This window comes from Sapajus apella, unplaced genomic scaffold (genome assembly GCF_009761245.1).
Source record: "Sapajus apella isolate SASKATOON/1434 unplaced genomic scaffold, GSC_monkey_1.0 scaffold62, whole genome shotgun sequence".
NCBI lineage: Eukaryota > Metazoa > Chordata > Mammalia > Primates > Cebidae > Sapajus > Sapajus apella.
This window is the reverse complement of record NW_022437002.1, coordinates 11,265,771-11,281,818: the sequence shown is the minus strand read 5'-3', so window position 1 is coordinate 11,281,818 and position 16,048 is coordinate 11,265,771. Positions and strand designations below refer to the sequence as shown.

Genomic DNA, 16,048 nt, shown 5'->3' with positions numbered 1-16,048 from the left:
CTGGCAGTAGGAGACTTGATATCTCCAATGAGACGTCTCTCCCAGGAGGAACTTTACAACTGTGTTCAAGAAGATCACAAAGGCACACTTATCCCTCCATCAGTTCACTGAGGCCAACAGCAGAGGTGGCTGTACCAGTGGCAGCTGGGCCAAGTTACCTGCTGGCCATCTCAATGGCATCCTTATTGGGTGGGGGAATGAGGAAGCAGACTGATGGCACCATTGCCTCATTCCCTGTGGGGCTGATCACTTTCCATTTGGTCCGCTGAGAATTATCTTCTAGCACACATTCATCATTCTTGCAAATAGTAATCTGAAGAGATAAATTTACCAGTTATTGCTAATGGGTAAACCAACAACCCATCATTAACCTGGTGCCTCATTCCAAGGCTATCAAATCCTTAAGAAAAAAATCTACTTAAGAAAAGATCTGCCATCACTTATTGAGGGCTTCTGATTTTGCCAAAAGATAATAGGTATAAACATACAACACAGAAAAAATTGTGATGCCAAATAAATCAAGGAAACAAATGTGTATTAAACGCCTGTTACATGCCAAGTAACTCAGTATATGAAACTTATAAAGAGACTACAAAGACTCAAGAGCAAACTCAGCACAGAAATCTGCCAGAGTAAAAATTAACGGAATATGAATAATCAAAACATTGCTTTTATGATTTTCCTCCCTTCCTATCAACCCACCCAAACCCCTGAAAATGTTTAAGCATTTTGGAATTATCAAGTCTTTCTCTGGAGAGACAAGTGATCAAGAGTATTATCCCTAACTTATAAGCAGAAATATCAAGACACACAAAAGTACAGTCCCATTTTTTAATTTTAATTTTTTCCATTTTTTAATAAATTCATTCTTTTGTATAACACATATTTCTTGAGTGCTAGTTTACTATGTGCTAGGACACTGGAGATTCAAACAGTAGAATTGGCCAGGCACAGCAGCTCACACCTATAAGCCCAGGACTTCAGAAGGCTAAGGCAGGCAGGCCACTTGAGCCCAGGAGTTCGAGACCAGCCTAAGCCACATAGCAAAACCTCATCTCTACAAAAAATACAAAAATTAGGCAGGTATAGTAGTGCATGCCTGTAGTCCCAGCTACTCGGGAGGCTGAGGTGGGAGCATCACCTGAGTCCAGGGAGGTCAAGGCTGCAGTGAGCCATGATAGTGCCACTGCACTCCAGCCTGGGCCACAGAGTGAGACCCTGTCACAAATTAATTAATTAATTAAAAGTACTGTGGTAAGCAGACAAACGTGGTATTTTCACATGTTCTGGTGATATATGTAGTTATAAAACTGTGTGACAAATGCAATTTACCAGGGAATAATGTAAAGGATATGACCCAGTCATGGCTAGAGAGGTAAAGACAGATTACTCAGGATTTTAAAGCCACATTAAGGAGTTTAGGCTTTTTCTCAAGAGCAATGAGTAATTAATGACTTAAGCAGAGGATTGTTATTTAAATGAAAAAACAACAACAACAACAACAAAAAAAACATGCTGGTGGTAGGATCCTTTGTGCACTAAATGAGGAGGCTGATACAATAATTCAAGTGAAAGAAACTTAGGCCTTTTTTTTTTTTTTAACAGGGTTTCACTCCTGTCACCCAGGCTAGAGAGTGAATGGTGTGATCTTGGCTCACTGCAACTTCCACCTCCTGGGGTCAAGTGATTTTGCTGGCTCAACCTCCCGAGTAGCTGGGACTATAGCTGCACGCCACTGCACCTGGCTAATTTTTGTAGAGACGTGGGTTCACCATGTTGCCCAAGCTGGCCTTGAACTCCTGAGCTCAAGTGATCCATGCTCCTTGCCCAAAATGCTGGGATTATAGGCATGAGCCATCACACCCAGCCTCTTATGCTCTTAGGGTGGTAGTAGCAGAGCTATTTACAAATTAGTACAAACTTGATGGTCTTACCAGCTGTGGAGGATAAGAGGGGTGGGGGAGTCAAGGTGCTAGAATCTCCAGGTGCTACAAAGTACTATCTCTGTCAGCACTTAGGCAACTGAGTAGATAATGATGCCAAGGGAGCAGGTCAAGATTATAGGGTTGAAGCTTTTAGTTTTTTATTTATTTATTTATTTTGCAACCTCTGCCTCCTGGGTTCAAGCAAGTCTCCTGCCTCAGCCTCCCAAGTAGCTGGCATTACAGGTGTCTGCCACCACGCCTGGCTAACTTTTTTTTGTATTTTCAGTAGAAATGGGGTTTCACCATGTTGGCCAGGCTGGTCTTGAACTCCTAACCTTGTGATCCACCTGCCTCAGCCTCCCACAGTGCTGGGATTACCGGCGTGAGCCACCATGCCTGGCTAAATTCTAATTCTTAAAACTCGAAAATTTTATCTTTCCTTATCATCATAACCCTTCCCTCTGCAGCCCAGTGGTACTCTTTCCACCTCCTCACCTCGATCTGCCGATAGTCACAGATGGCCTTAACAGAAATGGTGTTCTTTAACACATGGTCTGGACTGCGTGGTTTTAGCTGCACAATGGTTTTTGATCTCCCAACAAGACTGGCAACAGAACTCTTGGACTGTATAAGCTGTTCCTTTTCATCCTACAAAATGAGAAGAAAAACAAAATGACATAAATGTAGCTATTCAGGGTGACTGAGTCAACAAAGAAAACTGAATACTCCACTCCCTTAGAGAATGTCATCTCTCAGTTAAGTAGGGATGGTTGGTGGAGGCATCTTAAAGACTTAGACAAGGATAAACAAAAAAGGAGAGAATGATTCTATCTTCTACCAAGTGCTTTTGCACTCGAACTTTACAGCTTTCTCCCTGTGCCACTTTCGATGAACCATAAAGCCACATGCAAAAACCAAAATAAAAACAAATACTTCTAGCTTCCAAATACAGCTATATAGCTAATAAAAAATTTACCTAAATATGATTCAGAGAACACAAAAGTTAAAATCAATAATAAGTATATTATTATTAGCCAATTTCTCACTGGTAGAAACCAGTTCTTCCCTTTCTGCTAAGGATAAGCTAGTTATATTTCCTTAAATTTTTAAAAAATAATTGAATCTCAAGGTCTACTCCAAATATTTTATTTTCCTAAATTGAGTCAAGTTTTCTAGAGAAAGATCTTAGCTCTTCAACCAACAATGCTGTTGGTGAAGGTATCATGACAAATGATTTAGGGTTTACCTCTTAGTATATGCTGTGCTATATTCATATAAATTTGATTGGTTAGAAAGAAGTATCATGCAAAATTGAAACTCTCAAATCTCTGCAAATCCAATAATCTTAAAAATGAATAAACTTCTTGTTAACAAAATTGGTAGCAATCTACTACCAATTCCATTAAAGAGTAATAGATAAACTTTATCCATTAACCCAGATGTTTCAAGACCATTTTGAGGTATAAAATTCTCTCCAGAAGAGGGCTTTCTTAGGATGGATGTAGATGTGATGAGAGTAAAGAGTTAATAATGTTAGGAAATGCCATTAAAGAACTAAGACTATGCAAGTAAAGAAAAAGAAATGCTTAAATAAACTACCTGTGCCTGTCCCCGGGAGCATGATTGGAAGAAATACAACTTTAACTTATTAGTTAAGAAAGAGGAATGGAATATATCAGGGAGACAGCCACATTTCCATACTTGAGAGCTGGTCTACCCACTTCAGTTTCCTTGCAATAAAGATGTCAATTTCTGTCTAACCCACAGACAAACAGCTCAAGCTCAAGAGAAAGTGCTCAGCATGGTAAAAGTTCTGAAAAGAACCAGAAGCCAGGACAGATGCTCCCGAACCTGACGGACAAGCTGAGGAGCAGACCCAGGTGACTCCATGCCCCGATGACAGCGCCAACCCGATGCCCCTGACCTGGAGAGGAGGGAACAGAGCAGCGACCCTCGAGAAGAGAAGATATGACAACCATTGCAGAGGAGTTACCCTATGACAGAAGGTACTCTGTGGGAGGGAGGAGATAACAGCCAAGGATTATATTCCTCCTTCATACTTGTAGTACCTCCAAGAGAGACATTTTAGAGACAACATCCGAAAAGTCAGGCTTTCATCCTTCATTTCAAATTAATTAAATTAACGGACTATTTGCCCAGGTGAATGTAAAACCACTCATAGGTTTACAGTGCCTGAAAGTGTGTTTAAAAAAAAAAAAAAAAAAAACTTTACATTCACAAATGCCCAAATCTTACCCACTAAAAAAGTGAACTGTTTTGGGTTATTCTAGTTCTCTTATTTAGACTTTTCTACTGAAATTCGAGATTCCCCTTGCTTCTCTCAAAGGAAGTTCCCTATTGCATAGACATTTCTATCTTAATTTGAGATGTAGCTTGAGCCTTGTCTTACCAACTCTATATAATATACATTCAATAAATATAAGTAGTCTTTCTGCTAATTTAATTATCAGCACTCCTGAAGGAATAACTCACTGAGAAAATGAATATAAAATTGATTTTAACTAAATACTGAATGTAAAACTCTTTTTTTTTTTTTTGAGACATAGTCTTGCTCTGTCGCCCAGGCTGGAGTGCAGCAGCGTCATCTCGGGTTCTGCCTCCTGGGTTCAAGCAATTCTCCAGCCTCAGCCTCCCAAGTAGCTGGGACTACAGGCGTGTGCCACCACACCTGGCTAATTTTTTATATTTTTATTGGAGACAGGGTTTCACTGTTTAAGCCAGGATGGTCTCGATCTCCTGATCTTGTGATCCAACTGCCTTGGCCTCCCAAAGGGCTGGGATTACAGGCATGAGCCGCTGTACCCAGCCTGTAAACTATTTTTTAAAACTTAATATTGCTACATAAATAACTGCACAAATATTATATCACATCTAAATAAGATTTTAATGTCTGCTTGAATTAAAATCAATTTTAATTATCATCTAAAAGAAAACTACCAAGGAGGAAAATTTGACTAAGGCGTATTTCTTTTTTTGCTTTTTTTAATTCTTTTTTTGCATAAGATAGTAAAAAAGAATTTGATAGCAACTAATCCCCTTCAACCCCTTTTTTCATGCTCAACACCTCATCCTTGGCTCTATCTTTTACATTAAAATAGGAAAAATGCAAAGAAAGTATGATGAGCTCAAAGTGGCTCAGAGGAGAAGACTAGGCCTTTACTTCAATAACATACCCAAAGAAAACTTATTAGCAACTTCTTTAAGGAAAGAAAAGGAAAAAAAGGAAAGAGACAGAACAACATTGATTAAACTCTATTTGAATGTAAGTCAAACTTTATTATAACAATGACCCATTGCCCTGGAGCTTTCAAGGATATAAACAGCAGCAGCTGATACGGTTTACTCTCTTTCTCAGAAGTAATCATCCCCACTGAGGCAACACCCACCATGGAGTCCTGGAGCAGGTCTTCAAGGCGGGATAAACTGGTGTTGTGGTCACAGGAATATTTTCGTTTAATGGAATCTTGGAGGTTCCTCAAGAATGATTCCAGCTCTCGTGCATCACTGAAGAACTATGGGAACACAAAGGGAGGATGCCTTCTGCTCAAAACGTCAGAACACCGGAATGTTAACTAAGAAAGAACAATTTTACTGTGCAGAGCTTAGCAAAGCTGATTACACCCTACTGGATTAGTGACAGTTCATTACAAGGACCACTGAAACAAAAACTGAAGGGTTTGAAAAGCCATGCAGTAAAATATTAGTGTTGACTACCTCAAACCCTACCCTATAGAAAAGTTAGCCTATTTCACTCCCTCAGAAATCACTGCTCTTTCCTCTTGACTTCTGGCTAGGGACAGCATTTGGCTGTGGGTTGTGTTTCATGAAAAACCTAAGGCTGAGTGAGCGAAATGTTTCATTGACTGTTTCAATTCATACTATGAAATAATCAGGGAGATTATTTAATTCAGGGCAAAAACAAAGAAAACAGCTTATTTTCTCCTCCCACCTCAACTGAAAATAAGCCGCACATTCTTTCATGTTCTGACAGATTGAAAAAAGAAAAAAAAAAGGTCATAATATTTTACAGCTCCTCCCATCAAGAGGTGGAGTCTATTTCTCCTCACCTTGAGCTAGGCATAGCCACGCGTCTGGTGTGACCAAAGACACATTAATAAATGTGACAGAAGCAGAAAAAAAGGGCTTGTGCTCTAGGACTTGCTCTCTCTTGCTGCTTATGGAACACAGTCACTTTGTGAAGAAGGCTGCTGGATGCTAGAGACTTGGTGCTCCAGTACCTAGCCAACTCTCAGACATACGAGTGATGCCATTCGGGACCAACTAGCCCCAACCTGTCTGCAGCCATGAGTAAGACAGGCAAGATAAGATGAACCACTCAGCTGAGCCCTGCCCAAACTGCTAACGTACAGAATCATGAGCTACCTAAATGACTACTGTTTTAAGCAACTAAATTTTAGGGTGGTGGTTTATACAGCAAAAGCTGACTAACTAATGCAGATGTGTTTGTAACCTCACCTTCGACATAAATGTGTACACACACACAAACACTGAAACCCGTCATACCTGAAAATAAGCAGTATTTTCTTTCACATGCTGCTCAACACATAGGCACAGCTGCTTCATCCACTGCAACTGAGACTGGACAGCAGCACTGTAAGCCTGCAATAAACAAGCACACAGACAGAAGGGCATGCGTTTAACAGACCCAATATATATGCGCAATACTGTTTTCCAAGTATAACTATGCAAATGATAGAAATGCTAGCATCTGCTCAATGCTTCTCATGAGTAAGAGGTGTGCCTTTAATCCAAAATGGTTTTGTTAGAGGGGGTTACACAGAAAAGGCCTCTTCCATACTCAGTTGTAAGTAAATGATCTAAGCAGCAAAACCCAGGCATAAATAAATCCCTCCTGAATTCTTCTGCTGTTTATCTTCTTTTGGCAAAGGCACAAAACCAGTAAGAGGCAGGATCTGTCTGGACAGTTATTTGAAGAAATATGGTCCCAAGGAACTTTTCCTCCTACCGTTGGGAGTCAATATTCCTTCTACTGTTTCTCTTAGTAGTCTCCTTAGACTATCAAAAATGTTTGCAGACTTTTGAAGGATATAGGAGAAGTCAGGAATGAAAAGAGAGAAAACTCAAGACAAATGATCCTGACACTTCTTCCAGGTCTTTCAGTGGAACAAAGTCTCTAATTTGAATAGTTTTATAACGACAACCTGTCAGCATCTGACTTTCACACATTCTCAAGTCACATACCTCCACTGTCTGCTTGGCTGGGTGGTTCTCAAGTGAAAGCAGTTCTGCTGTATCTTGTAGAGAACGAAACACATCCTGTTTCTCCTCCAGTTCCATTGTCAACTCCTAAAAATTGAATTCAAAATTTAAAGAATAAGTGCTACTGGCTGGGGGTAGCAGATAGCATAAATAAAAGCTGTGTTCCCTGCCCTACTTTAAAGGAACCTACAATACAGAATTGGTGGCAAAAAGAGATGTATAAGCAGTGCATGCCAGAGGATCGCAGAGAAGGGCACAAATACTGGAATTATTGAAAAATTATTCACAAAGGACATGGGATCTCAGCCAGACGTGAGTAAAATGGGGGAACACAGAATGGGCATTGGACCAGACAAAGGAGGTAACTTGGCTGGAATGGACAGTTCCTGCAGGTCAGCACCCACACCAGTACATGACACACCAGGACATGAGTATCAATGACTGGCTGGCTTTGCTCAGACTATTCCCTCAACCCACAATGCTCTCCTCTGACTCTAAATTCTATTAACTGCAGGACCCAATTTAAATGCCAGCTCTTCTGTGAAGCTGGGTACCAATCCTTACTATGCTTTCAAAACACTTTCTTTTTTTTTTTAATTTTATAGAGACAGAGTTTCACCATGTTGGTCAGGCTGATCTTGAACCCCTGACCTTGTGATCCTCCCACCTCAGCCTCCCAAAGTGCTGGGATTACAGGCATGCGCCACCATGCCCAGCCTCAGAGCACTTTCTTTATATCTCTGTTATCGCCTAATTTCAGTTCTCATACATCCATTCTTTCTTCTTTAATTCAGTAGAATTATATGCCTTTCTCCTGATTGGAGACATATTTTTTAAGAACCCTAAATCAATAGAATTAAAGAATCTAAAGTGCATGTTAGTTAAAAACAAAAACAAAAAGCTCCCTGTTTGCATAGTTTACAAAATCTTTAAAAATCTTGAGTGTGAAAATACTAAAAGTAGCAAAAAATAATCCTAACTTGTCTACATCTTTCATTGAAAAGAATGAAAAATGGTGTCCTTTTACAAACAGGTGCTCTAGAAAAAAAAAAAAAAAAAAAAAAGCAGTGTCTTATTGTCCAATGTTAAATTTCTCTTCTCATTTTACAAATGAAGAGACTGAAACAAAAAAGTTAATACATGAATTAAGGAGAATTCAGAAATTTGTGGAAAGCCCAGAGTATATCCCAATTAAAAAATACTATACTAAATGCTTTGTCTAGATTAGCTTATTAAATCTTAATCTTTTATACAACCCTTTGGGAATAAGTGCTATTAGGGCTGAGGGTAGCTTTGAAGCGGTGCTATTATCTTACTTTATGGAGGTCCAGAGAGATTAAATGACTTCCCAAGGTTATACAGCTAGTTAGTGGAAGAATAAGAATTTGAATTTAGATCTGCCTCACTCCAAAGTCTATAATGTTAACCACAAAGCTGTATTGCTTCTGAAATGACTCAATTTACAGGCTGATGCTCTATTCACCCAAGACACTGCCTTTTTTTTTTTTTGAGATGGAGTCCTGCTCTGTCATCCAGGCTGGAATGCAGTGGCGTGATCTCGGCTCACTGTAACCTCCACCTCCTGGGTTCAAGCAATTCTCCTGCCTCAGCCTCCCAATTAGCTAGGACTACAGGCGTCTGTCACCACGCCTGGCTAATTTTTGAATTTGTAGTAGAGATGGAGTTTCACTATGTTGGCAAGGATGGTCTTGATCTCCTGACCTCGTGATCTGCCTGCCTCAGCCTTCTAAAGTGCTGGGAGTACAAGTGTGAGCCACCGCACCCAGCCAACACTGCCATTCTAAATGCATTCTAGATAAATTAATTCTAGGGCTCTACTGTCCCTCTCTCCACTTATACTTCTCACATGCATGGATGCATTGAGTAGGGCCCCTATTTCTAGCTAGCAGAGTGCTACTCCAGCCACTCAAGCTTTCAGCAGATTAGCCTGTCTCCTGCTGCTGCTGTTCAGTAAATACAACAGGCCTGCTGCTGTGCTAGACTCACAGAGAAGTAATTTCTCTTGGCTGAGATATTGGGATTGTTGTCACTCCAGTCATATGCTAGTTCCTCCTCCTCCTTCTCATTCAACCAGATCAACTCAGCTGTAGCTCTGGAAACAAATTTATGCAGGCTCTGAAGATGCCTCATCCGGAAGCTAGAAGTTTCCTAGACAAAGCAAGAATTATGAGGTTAGACTGCCAGCCTTTGTATCTGTAGAAGATAGCATATTTGACATCAAAGGAGAGAATTACCCAGGAAATGAATTTGCTTTTAATCTCTGGATTTTTTTCCCCATGGATTCAAGTTTTGTACAAGTTTCTCCCAGAACTCTAATCAATCCTAAGTGGAAGACAGAATTCATAAGGCCTTTGTGGTGCTCCCTGGCTAAAGAATGATCCTGGGCTGTCCTACTCTGGACAATCTTGATAGACAGGGAAGAAAAACAACAGATCAGAGGTAAAGTCCCCTCTACCAATCTCAAACTTTTAGTTTTGGTGTCTCAAAGCACATATAGCCACAGGTTTGGTGAAGCACAATAACTAGGATAGGTTCTATTTATTTCAAACTTTCAAGAACAGTGGTTTCTGACCCATTAAGAAAATGTTATAATACATATGAATAAGTGCATAGTAAATGACATAATCTAATAAGCAGAAAACCAAAACAGGGCCAAACCAGGAGATTTCTGAATTAGGGAAGAGATTTGATTGGAGGGAACCAGACTCTGTATGAGCAGAACGTAAGAGAATTGGCAGAAACTCACCTTCAATTTACAATACTGTGTCTCTAGCTTTCCAAGAGTTTCAGCATAGCTGGTACGGAAATTTTGGGACATCTTTCCCTGAATAAAAAAGAATAAAATAAAAATATACTAGAGAAAGAATAAGTAAACTATGTGTTATGGTTGCAACTATGTAAATATTATGTCTGCACAAAGATATGGATTGGTTGCTCTAAGAAAACAGAAGCTGAGACAACAAATTTCTGAGTCAGATTTTATAGCTTGGAGCAGCACTAAGTGGGCAACAGTTGAGTAGCGTAATTACAAACAACAGACCTCACTATCCTGTGTTTCCAGCAATTCTGGGAGGCTTCTAAGCAAAACCATTGCCTGATGATTCCCATTCAATTGCTTTATTGAAGGAGAGAGTTGAAATATAAAATGAGATAGAACAGTGACTGAAGGAGAAGGGAGATCGCGTGAATAGTTTCTCTATACCAGCTCTCAACTGCAGGCAGATGGGAAAGTAAAAAGTGCATGAATTTATAGGAAGAGGGCCTGAGTTTGGATGCTGCATCCGCTACTTACTAATTTTGACCTTAGCTTCCAGTATTACTTTTCTTTTTAGTAAAAAGGGGTTAATAAAAATGCTTTTCTCACAAGTTTATTTCAAAGATTAACAGAAACACTTCATGTGAAAAGGGAATTTGTCATAAACTACTCTTCATCATCATTATTCTTTTCCAGAGCACCCTCCTCCTTCGCTACAGTTTTATTGTGTGTACTATCCTTTCATCTGTTCCACCCACATCCCTCTTGTAATGTGGATTCTGAGGGCTACGCACCTCATACAACCTGGCCTCCTTGACACTTGAGCCCAGCTCTTCTACACTGGTATGGATGTGCTGCTGCGTTTCTAGCTGCAACTCCACACTAGGCAGGTCATTGCCCCACTCTGCTCGCTCCAGTTTCAACTGAAAAAGAAAAAAAAATATATGACATAATTTACCGCTTGGTAGGAAAATGGTCAGAATCAATGTTTGAACAAGGAGGTGAGGGGTAGAGGACTAAGCAAAAGAACACCTAAGCCATCTCCTTCAGTCTACAGCTCTTACAAAAAAATTATGCCAGCATTGCCCCTAAGGAGCAGGAAAGCAGAGCCCACCAATTATACAACAGAGCAGCCTTTTGCTGCTGCATTATTAGTATACATTCCCAGAGTAATCAACCAGAAAGGGAAGGGAACTCCACAGCTCAAAATGCTTAACTTTAGTTTGGGCATTTCTCTTTATGGAGTCTTCATTTCACAATCATAACTGATATAAGAAAGAAGTATCTGAAAATATTTAGCTTTAGTCATGGCATCAACTATGGCCAGTGGAAGATAATTTTAAAACAGCTTGTTTTGGGATATTTTTATTTATTCTTACATGGGGAATATATTATGTGGGAATAGAAAGAATTTAATATAAAACAAAATGGTTAGAAAGGTAAGGACAATATCAAATTTGAACCATTATCAAAGAACACATGTAAGTAGTGTCCCTTGGAACTATGGAATACAGCAGCCTTGCTTAAACTTAAGAGTTACAAACAACAACAAAAAACGAAGAAACTCCTCTGTCAATGAGAGAATTAAAAAAAAACAAAAAAACAAAACAAAAAAAAAACCACACATATTTACCCTATAAAAATACAAGACATTCTTCACAGAAATAGAAAAAACAATTCTAAAATTTATATGGAACCACAAAAGACCCAAATAGCCAAAGCTATCCTGAGCAAAAAGAACAAAACTGGAGGAATCACATTACCTGACTTCAAATTATACTACAGAGCTATAGTAACCAAAACAGCATGTTACTAGCCTAGAAACTGACACATAGACCAAAGGAACAGAATAGAGAATGCAGAAACAAATCCATACACCTACAATGAACGCATTTTCAACAAAGGTGCCACGAACATACACTGGGGTAAGGACAGTCTCTTCAATAAATGGTGCTGGAAAAACTGGATATCCACATGTAGAAGAATGAAACTTGACCTCTGCCCCTCACCATATATAAAAATCAAATCAAAATGGACTAAGGACAAACCTAACACCTTAAACTATGAAACTACTACAAGAAAACACTGGAAATACTCTCTAGGACACTGAACTGAAAAAGAATTTCCTGAGCAACACCACACAAACACAGGCAACCAAAGCTAAAATGGACAAATGGGATTATATCAAGTTAAAAAGCTTCTGCACATGGAAGTAACAAAACAAAGAGACAGGCTGCACGCAGTGGCTCACGCCTGTAATCCCAGCATTTTGGGAGGCTAAGGTGGGTGGATCACTTGAGGTGAGGAGTTCAAGACCAGCCTAGTTAACATGGTGAAACTCTGTCTTTACTAAAAATACAAAATTAGCTGGGCATGGTGGCAGGCACCTGTAATCCCAGCTTCTTGGGAGGCTGAGGCACAAGAATCACTTAGAACTCAAAGATTGCAATGAGCTGAGATCACGCTATTACATTCCAGCCTGGGTGACAGATCAAGACTCTGTCTCAAAAAAAAAAAAAAAGACAACCCACAGAATGGGAGAAAATATTTAAAAACTACTCATCTGACAAGGGATTAATGACTGGAATATATAAGGAACTCAAATAAGTTTACTGGAAAAAATCTAATAATCCAATTAAAAATGAGCAAAATATTTGAATAGACATTTCTCAAAAGAGGACATACAAATGGCAAACAGGCATATGAAAAGGTGTTCAACATCACTGATCATCAGAGAAATGCAGATCAAAACTACAATGCAGTATCATCTCACCCCAGTTAAAATGGCTTTCATCCAAAAGACAGGCAATATACAAATGCTGGCGAGGATATGGAGAAAATGGAAGCCTTGTACATGGTGGGAATGTAAATTAGGACAACCACTATGGAGAACAGTTTGGAGGTTCCTCAAATCACTAAAAATGGAGCTACCATATGATCCAGCAATCCAACTGCTGGGTATATACCCAAAAGAAAGAAAATCAGTGTATTGGAGATATCTGCATTCCCATATTTGTTGTACCACTATTCACAACCGCCAGAATTTGGAAGCAACCTAAGTGTCCATCACAGATGAATGGAAAAAGAAAATGTGGTACTTAAACACAATGGAGTACTATTCAGCCACACAAAAAGAATGAGAACCTGTCATTTGCAATAATATGGATTGAACTAGAGGTTATTATGTTAAGTGAAATATGCTAGGCACAGAAAGACAAATATCACATGTTCTCACTTAGTTGTGAGATGTATAAATCAAAACAGGCTCGGAAGAGTAGTACGGGGTCAGAGGGAGGTGGGGATGATTAATGAGTACCAAAAAATAGTTGAAGAATGAATAATACCTAGCATCTGATGGAAAAACAGGATGACTATAGTCAAAATAACTTAGTTGTACATTTTTTTTTGAGGTGGGGTACTGCTCTGCTGCCCAGGCTGGAATGTAGCAGTGCAATCTTGGCTCACTGCAACCTCTGCCTCCCAGGTTCAAGTGATCCCTCCAACTCAGCTTCCCAAGTAGCAGGGACCACAGGTGTGCGCCACCATTCCTAGTTAATTTTCCGTAGAGATGGGGTTTGACATGCTGTCCAGACTGGTCTTGAACTCCTGGACTCACACAATCTGCCCTCCTCGGCCTCCCAAAGTGCTAGGATTATAGGTGTGAGCTACCGAGCCCAGCCTATACATTTTTAAATAACTAAAAGAATATGACTGGATTGTTTATAACACAAAGGATACATTTCTTGAGATGATGGATACCCCATTTTCCATGATGTGATTATTATGCATTACATGACTATATCAAAATATCTCATGTATCCTATAAATACATACACCTTCTATGTACCCACAAATAAAAAATTTTAATCAAAAAAGAAGATAACAGATGTATAGACATTGTAATTTTCCCCCAAGCTCTCACTTAAGAGTACAGTTAGCTGAAGAGAAAAGATTCCCAAAGGGTTTCAAATTAGAAAACTGTATGCTGCCAGGCGCGGTGGCTCACGCCTGTAATCCCAGCACTTTGGGAGGCTGAGGTGGGTGGATCATGAGGTCAGAGATCAAGACCATCCTGGCCAACATGGTGAAACCCCGTCTCTGCTAAAAATACAAAAATTAGCCGGGTGTGGTGGCACACGCCTGTGGTCCCAGCTACTCGGGAGGCTGAGACGGAAGAACCGCTTGAGCCCAGGAGGTGGAGGTTGCAGTGAGCCAAGATTGTGCCACTGCATTCCAGCCTGGTGATAGAGCAAGACTCCGTCTCAAAAAACAAAACAAAAGAAAACAAAACAAAAACCAAAAAACCTGTATGCTATTCAGTATGGGACTGTGAGAATTTGTGCCAACCTCATCCATTTAAGACCTAAGGAGAAGGGGGGCTGGGTCCCAGGCAGCATCAATAATGAATAAAATCAAGCCAGGTGTGGTGGTATGTACCTATTGTCCCAGCTACTCAAGAGCCTGAGGTAGGAGGATCACTTGGGTCCAGGAGTTCCAGTTCAGCCTGGGCAACATAGCAAGACCCTATCACTCAAATAAAAGAATAATAATTAAGAGAATCTGCAGAGGGAACACAGAGCAATCTGGTCTTCTTGGATAAGCTGCTAGATCCAGTAAACATTAGTATACTGCATAAGACTTTTGGATATAAACCCACCTGCATCTCTTCTACCCAAGACAGTAGTTCATACACAAATCGGAGATTGCCTTCATCCTCAGAGGAGCTGATAGCCACAAGTTCAGCCCGAGTCATAGGCTTTCGGAACCAGGAGGTAGAAGAAGAATGAGTTGCCTTGGTTAAGGGTTCTGCTTTCAGATGAGTAGTGGTTAAAGTAGAGGGTGGAACCAATTCAAGTGAAGTGAAATGGCCCTTCCGGTACAGGTTTGTACACTCTAGACGCAAGGTGACCAGCTCATCCTGCAGGCGCATGACCCTGAAATGGAAGAAGAGAAAAAAGAGAGGGACTTAAGTCTGTAGTATACTTTTAAAAAATAAAATCTTCCATTTGACAAAGATATGATAAAATAAAAATGAGCCAGCCTGGCCAACATGGTAAAACCCTGTCTCTACTAAAAATACAAAATTTAGCTGGGTGTGATGGCACAGGCCTGTAGTCCCAGCTACTTGGGAGGCAGAGGCAGGAAAATCACTTGAACTCAGCAGGCAGAGGCTGCAATGAGTTGAGATCACACCACTGCATCCCAGCCTGGGTGACAGAGCAAGACCCTGTCTCAAAAAATAAATAAAATAAAATAAAAATGAGATCATACAAGGAAGCGTGTTTTGAAAAAGTGTTATATGAATATAGGGTAATAGTATCATCTAGTTCAGAATTGTTTTTAAGACAAATGCCAAATTAGTGTTAATTGGACAATACTATTTATATAATTTCCAAATTGTATAATAATACAAATAATGGATTAGGGGTCAAAAGAAAGACTAGGGGTCCTGGTCTTGGCTCTGTAAAACTAGCCACATGACTTCAGATAATTTTCATCTTCTCTGGGTCTCAGTTTTCTCCCATATAAAAAGAATGTGATGGATCACCGATGTTTCTTTTTTTTTTTTTTTTGCACTCAGAAAATGATTCAGTTCCAATGCAGGATCACCAAGGTTTCTGAATCAGATGTTGTATTGTGTCCCACCCCTGCATGTCCTTCTAAAATATATGGAAATGGACCAGATATGGTGGTTGGTTCACATCTGTAATCCCAGTACTTTGGGAGGCTAAGGCAGGAGGATCACTTGAGCCCGGGCAACATAGTGAAACCCCATCTCTACTAAAAACACAAAAATTAGCTGGGTGTGGCAGCATGTGCTTATGGTCCCAGCTACTCGGGAGGCTGAACTTAGAAGGATCGCTTGAGCCCAAGAAGTCAAGGCTGCAGTGAGCCATGATTGTGCCACTGCACGCCAGCCTGGGTAATAAGTGTGAGACCCTGTCTGAGTGAATTAATTAAAATAAAATATGTGGGATGTTATAAAAAGCCACAATGATTGAAGTAATCCTACAGGTACTTAGTGGGATGGGCCTGCAATAAGGGGAAACTGTCCTCCCCTAAGAGAACATTCCTGCCCAAGATA

At 40.0% G+C, this 16,048-nt stretch overlaps 1 protein-coding gene across 32 annotated transcripts in view; it reads right to left on the bottom strand.

The window, feature by feature from the left end:
* The window catches only part of MACF1 (microtubule actin crosslinking factor 1), a 410,941-nt gene that overhangs the window by 184,568 nt on the left and 210,325 nt on the right, over window positions 1-16,048 (bottom strand). For 24 of the 32 annotated variants that reach the window (XM_032247548.1, XM_032247549.1, XM_032247550.1 and 21 more), the window contains 10 exons: window positions 14,621-14,897; window positions 10,758-10,886; window positions 9,955-10,032; window positions 9,195-9,356; window positions 7,170-7,274; window positions 6,471-6,566; window positions 5,333-5,458; window positions 3,525-3,530; window positions 2,421-2,573; window positions 159-313 (listed from right to left, as the gene is read on the bottom strand). In XM_032247548.1, the coding sequence (XP_032103439.1) occupies window positions 159-313; window positions 2,421-2,573; window positions 3,525-3,530; window positions 5,333-5,458; window positions 6,471-6,566; window positions 7,170-7,274; window positions 9,195-9,356; window positions 9,955-10,032; window positions 10,758-10,886; window positions 14,621-14,897 (1,287 nt within the window). The remainder of the gene's footprint in view (window positions 1-158; window positions 314-2,420; window positions 2,574-3,524; window positions 3,531-5,332; window positions 5,459-6,470; window positions 6,567-7,169; window positions 7,275-9,194; window positions 9,357-9,954; window positions 10,033-10,757; window positions 10,887-14,620; window positions 14,898-16,048) is intronic. The other 8 variants (XM_032247560.1, XM_032247559.1, XM_032247552.1 and 5 more) reach the window with 1 other exon arrangement.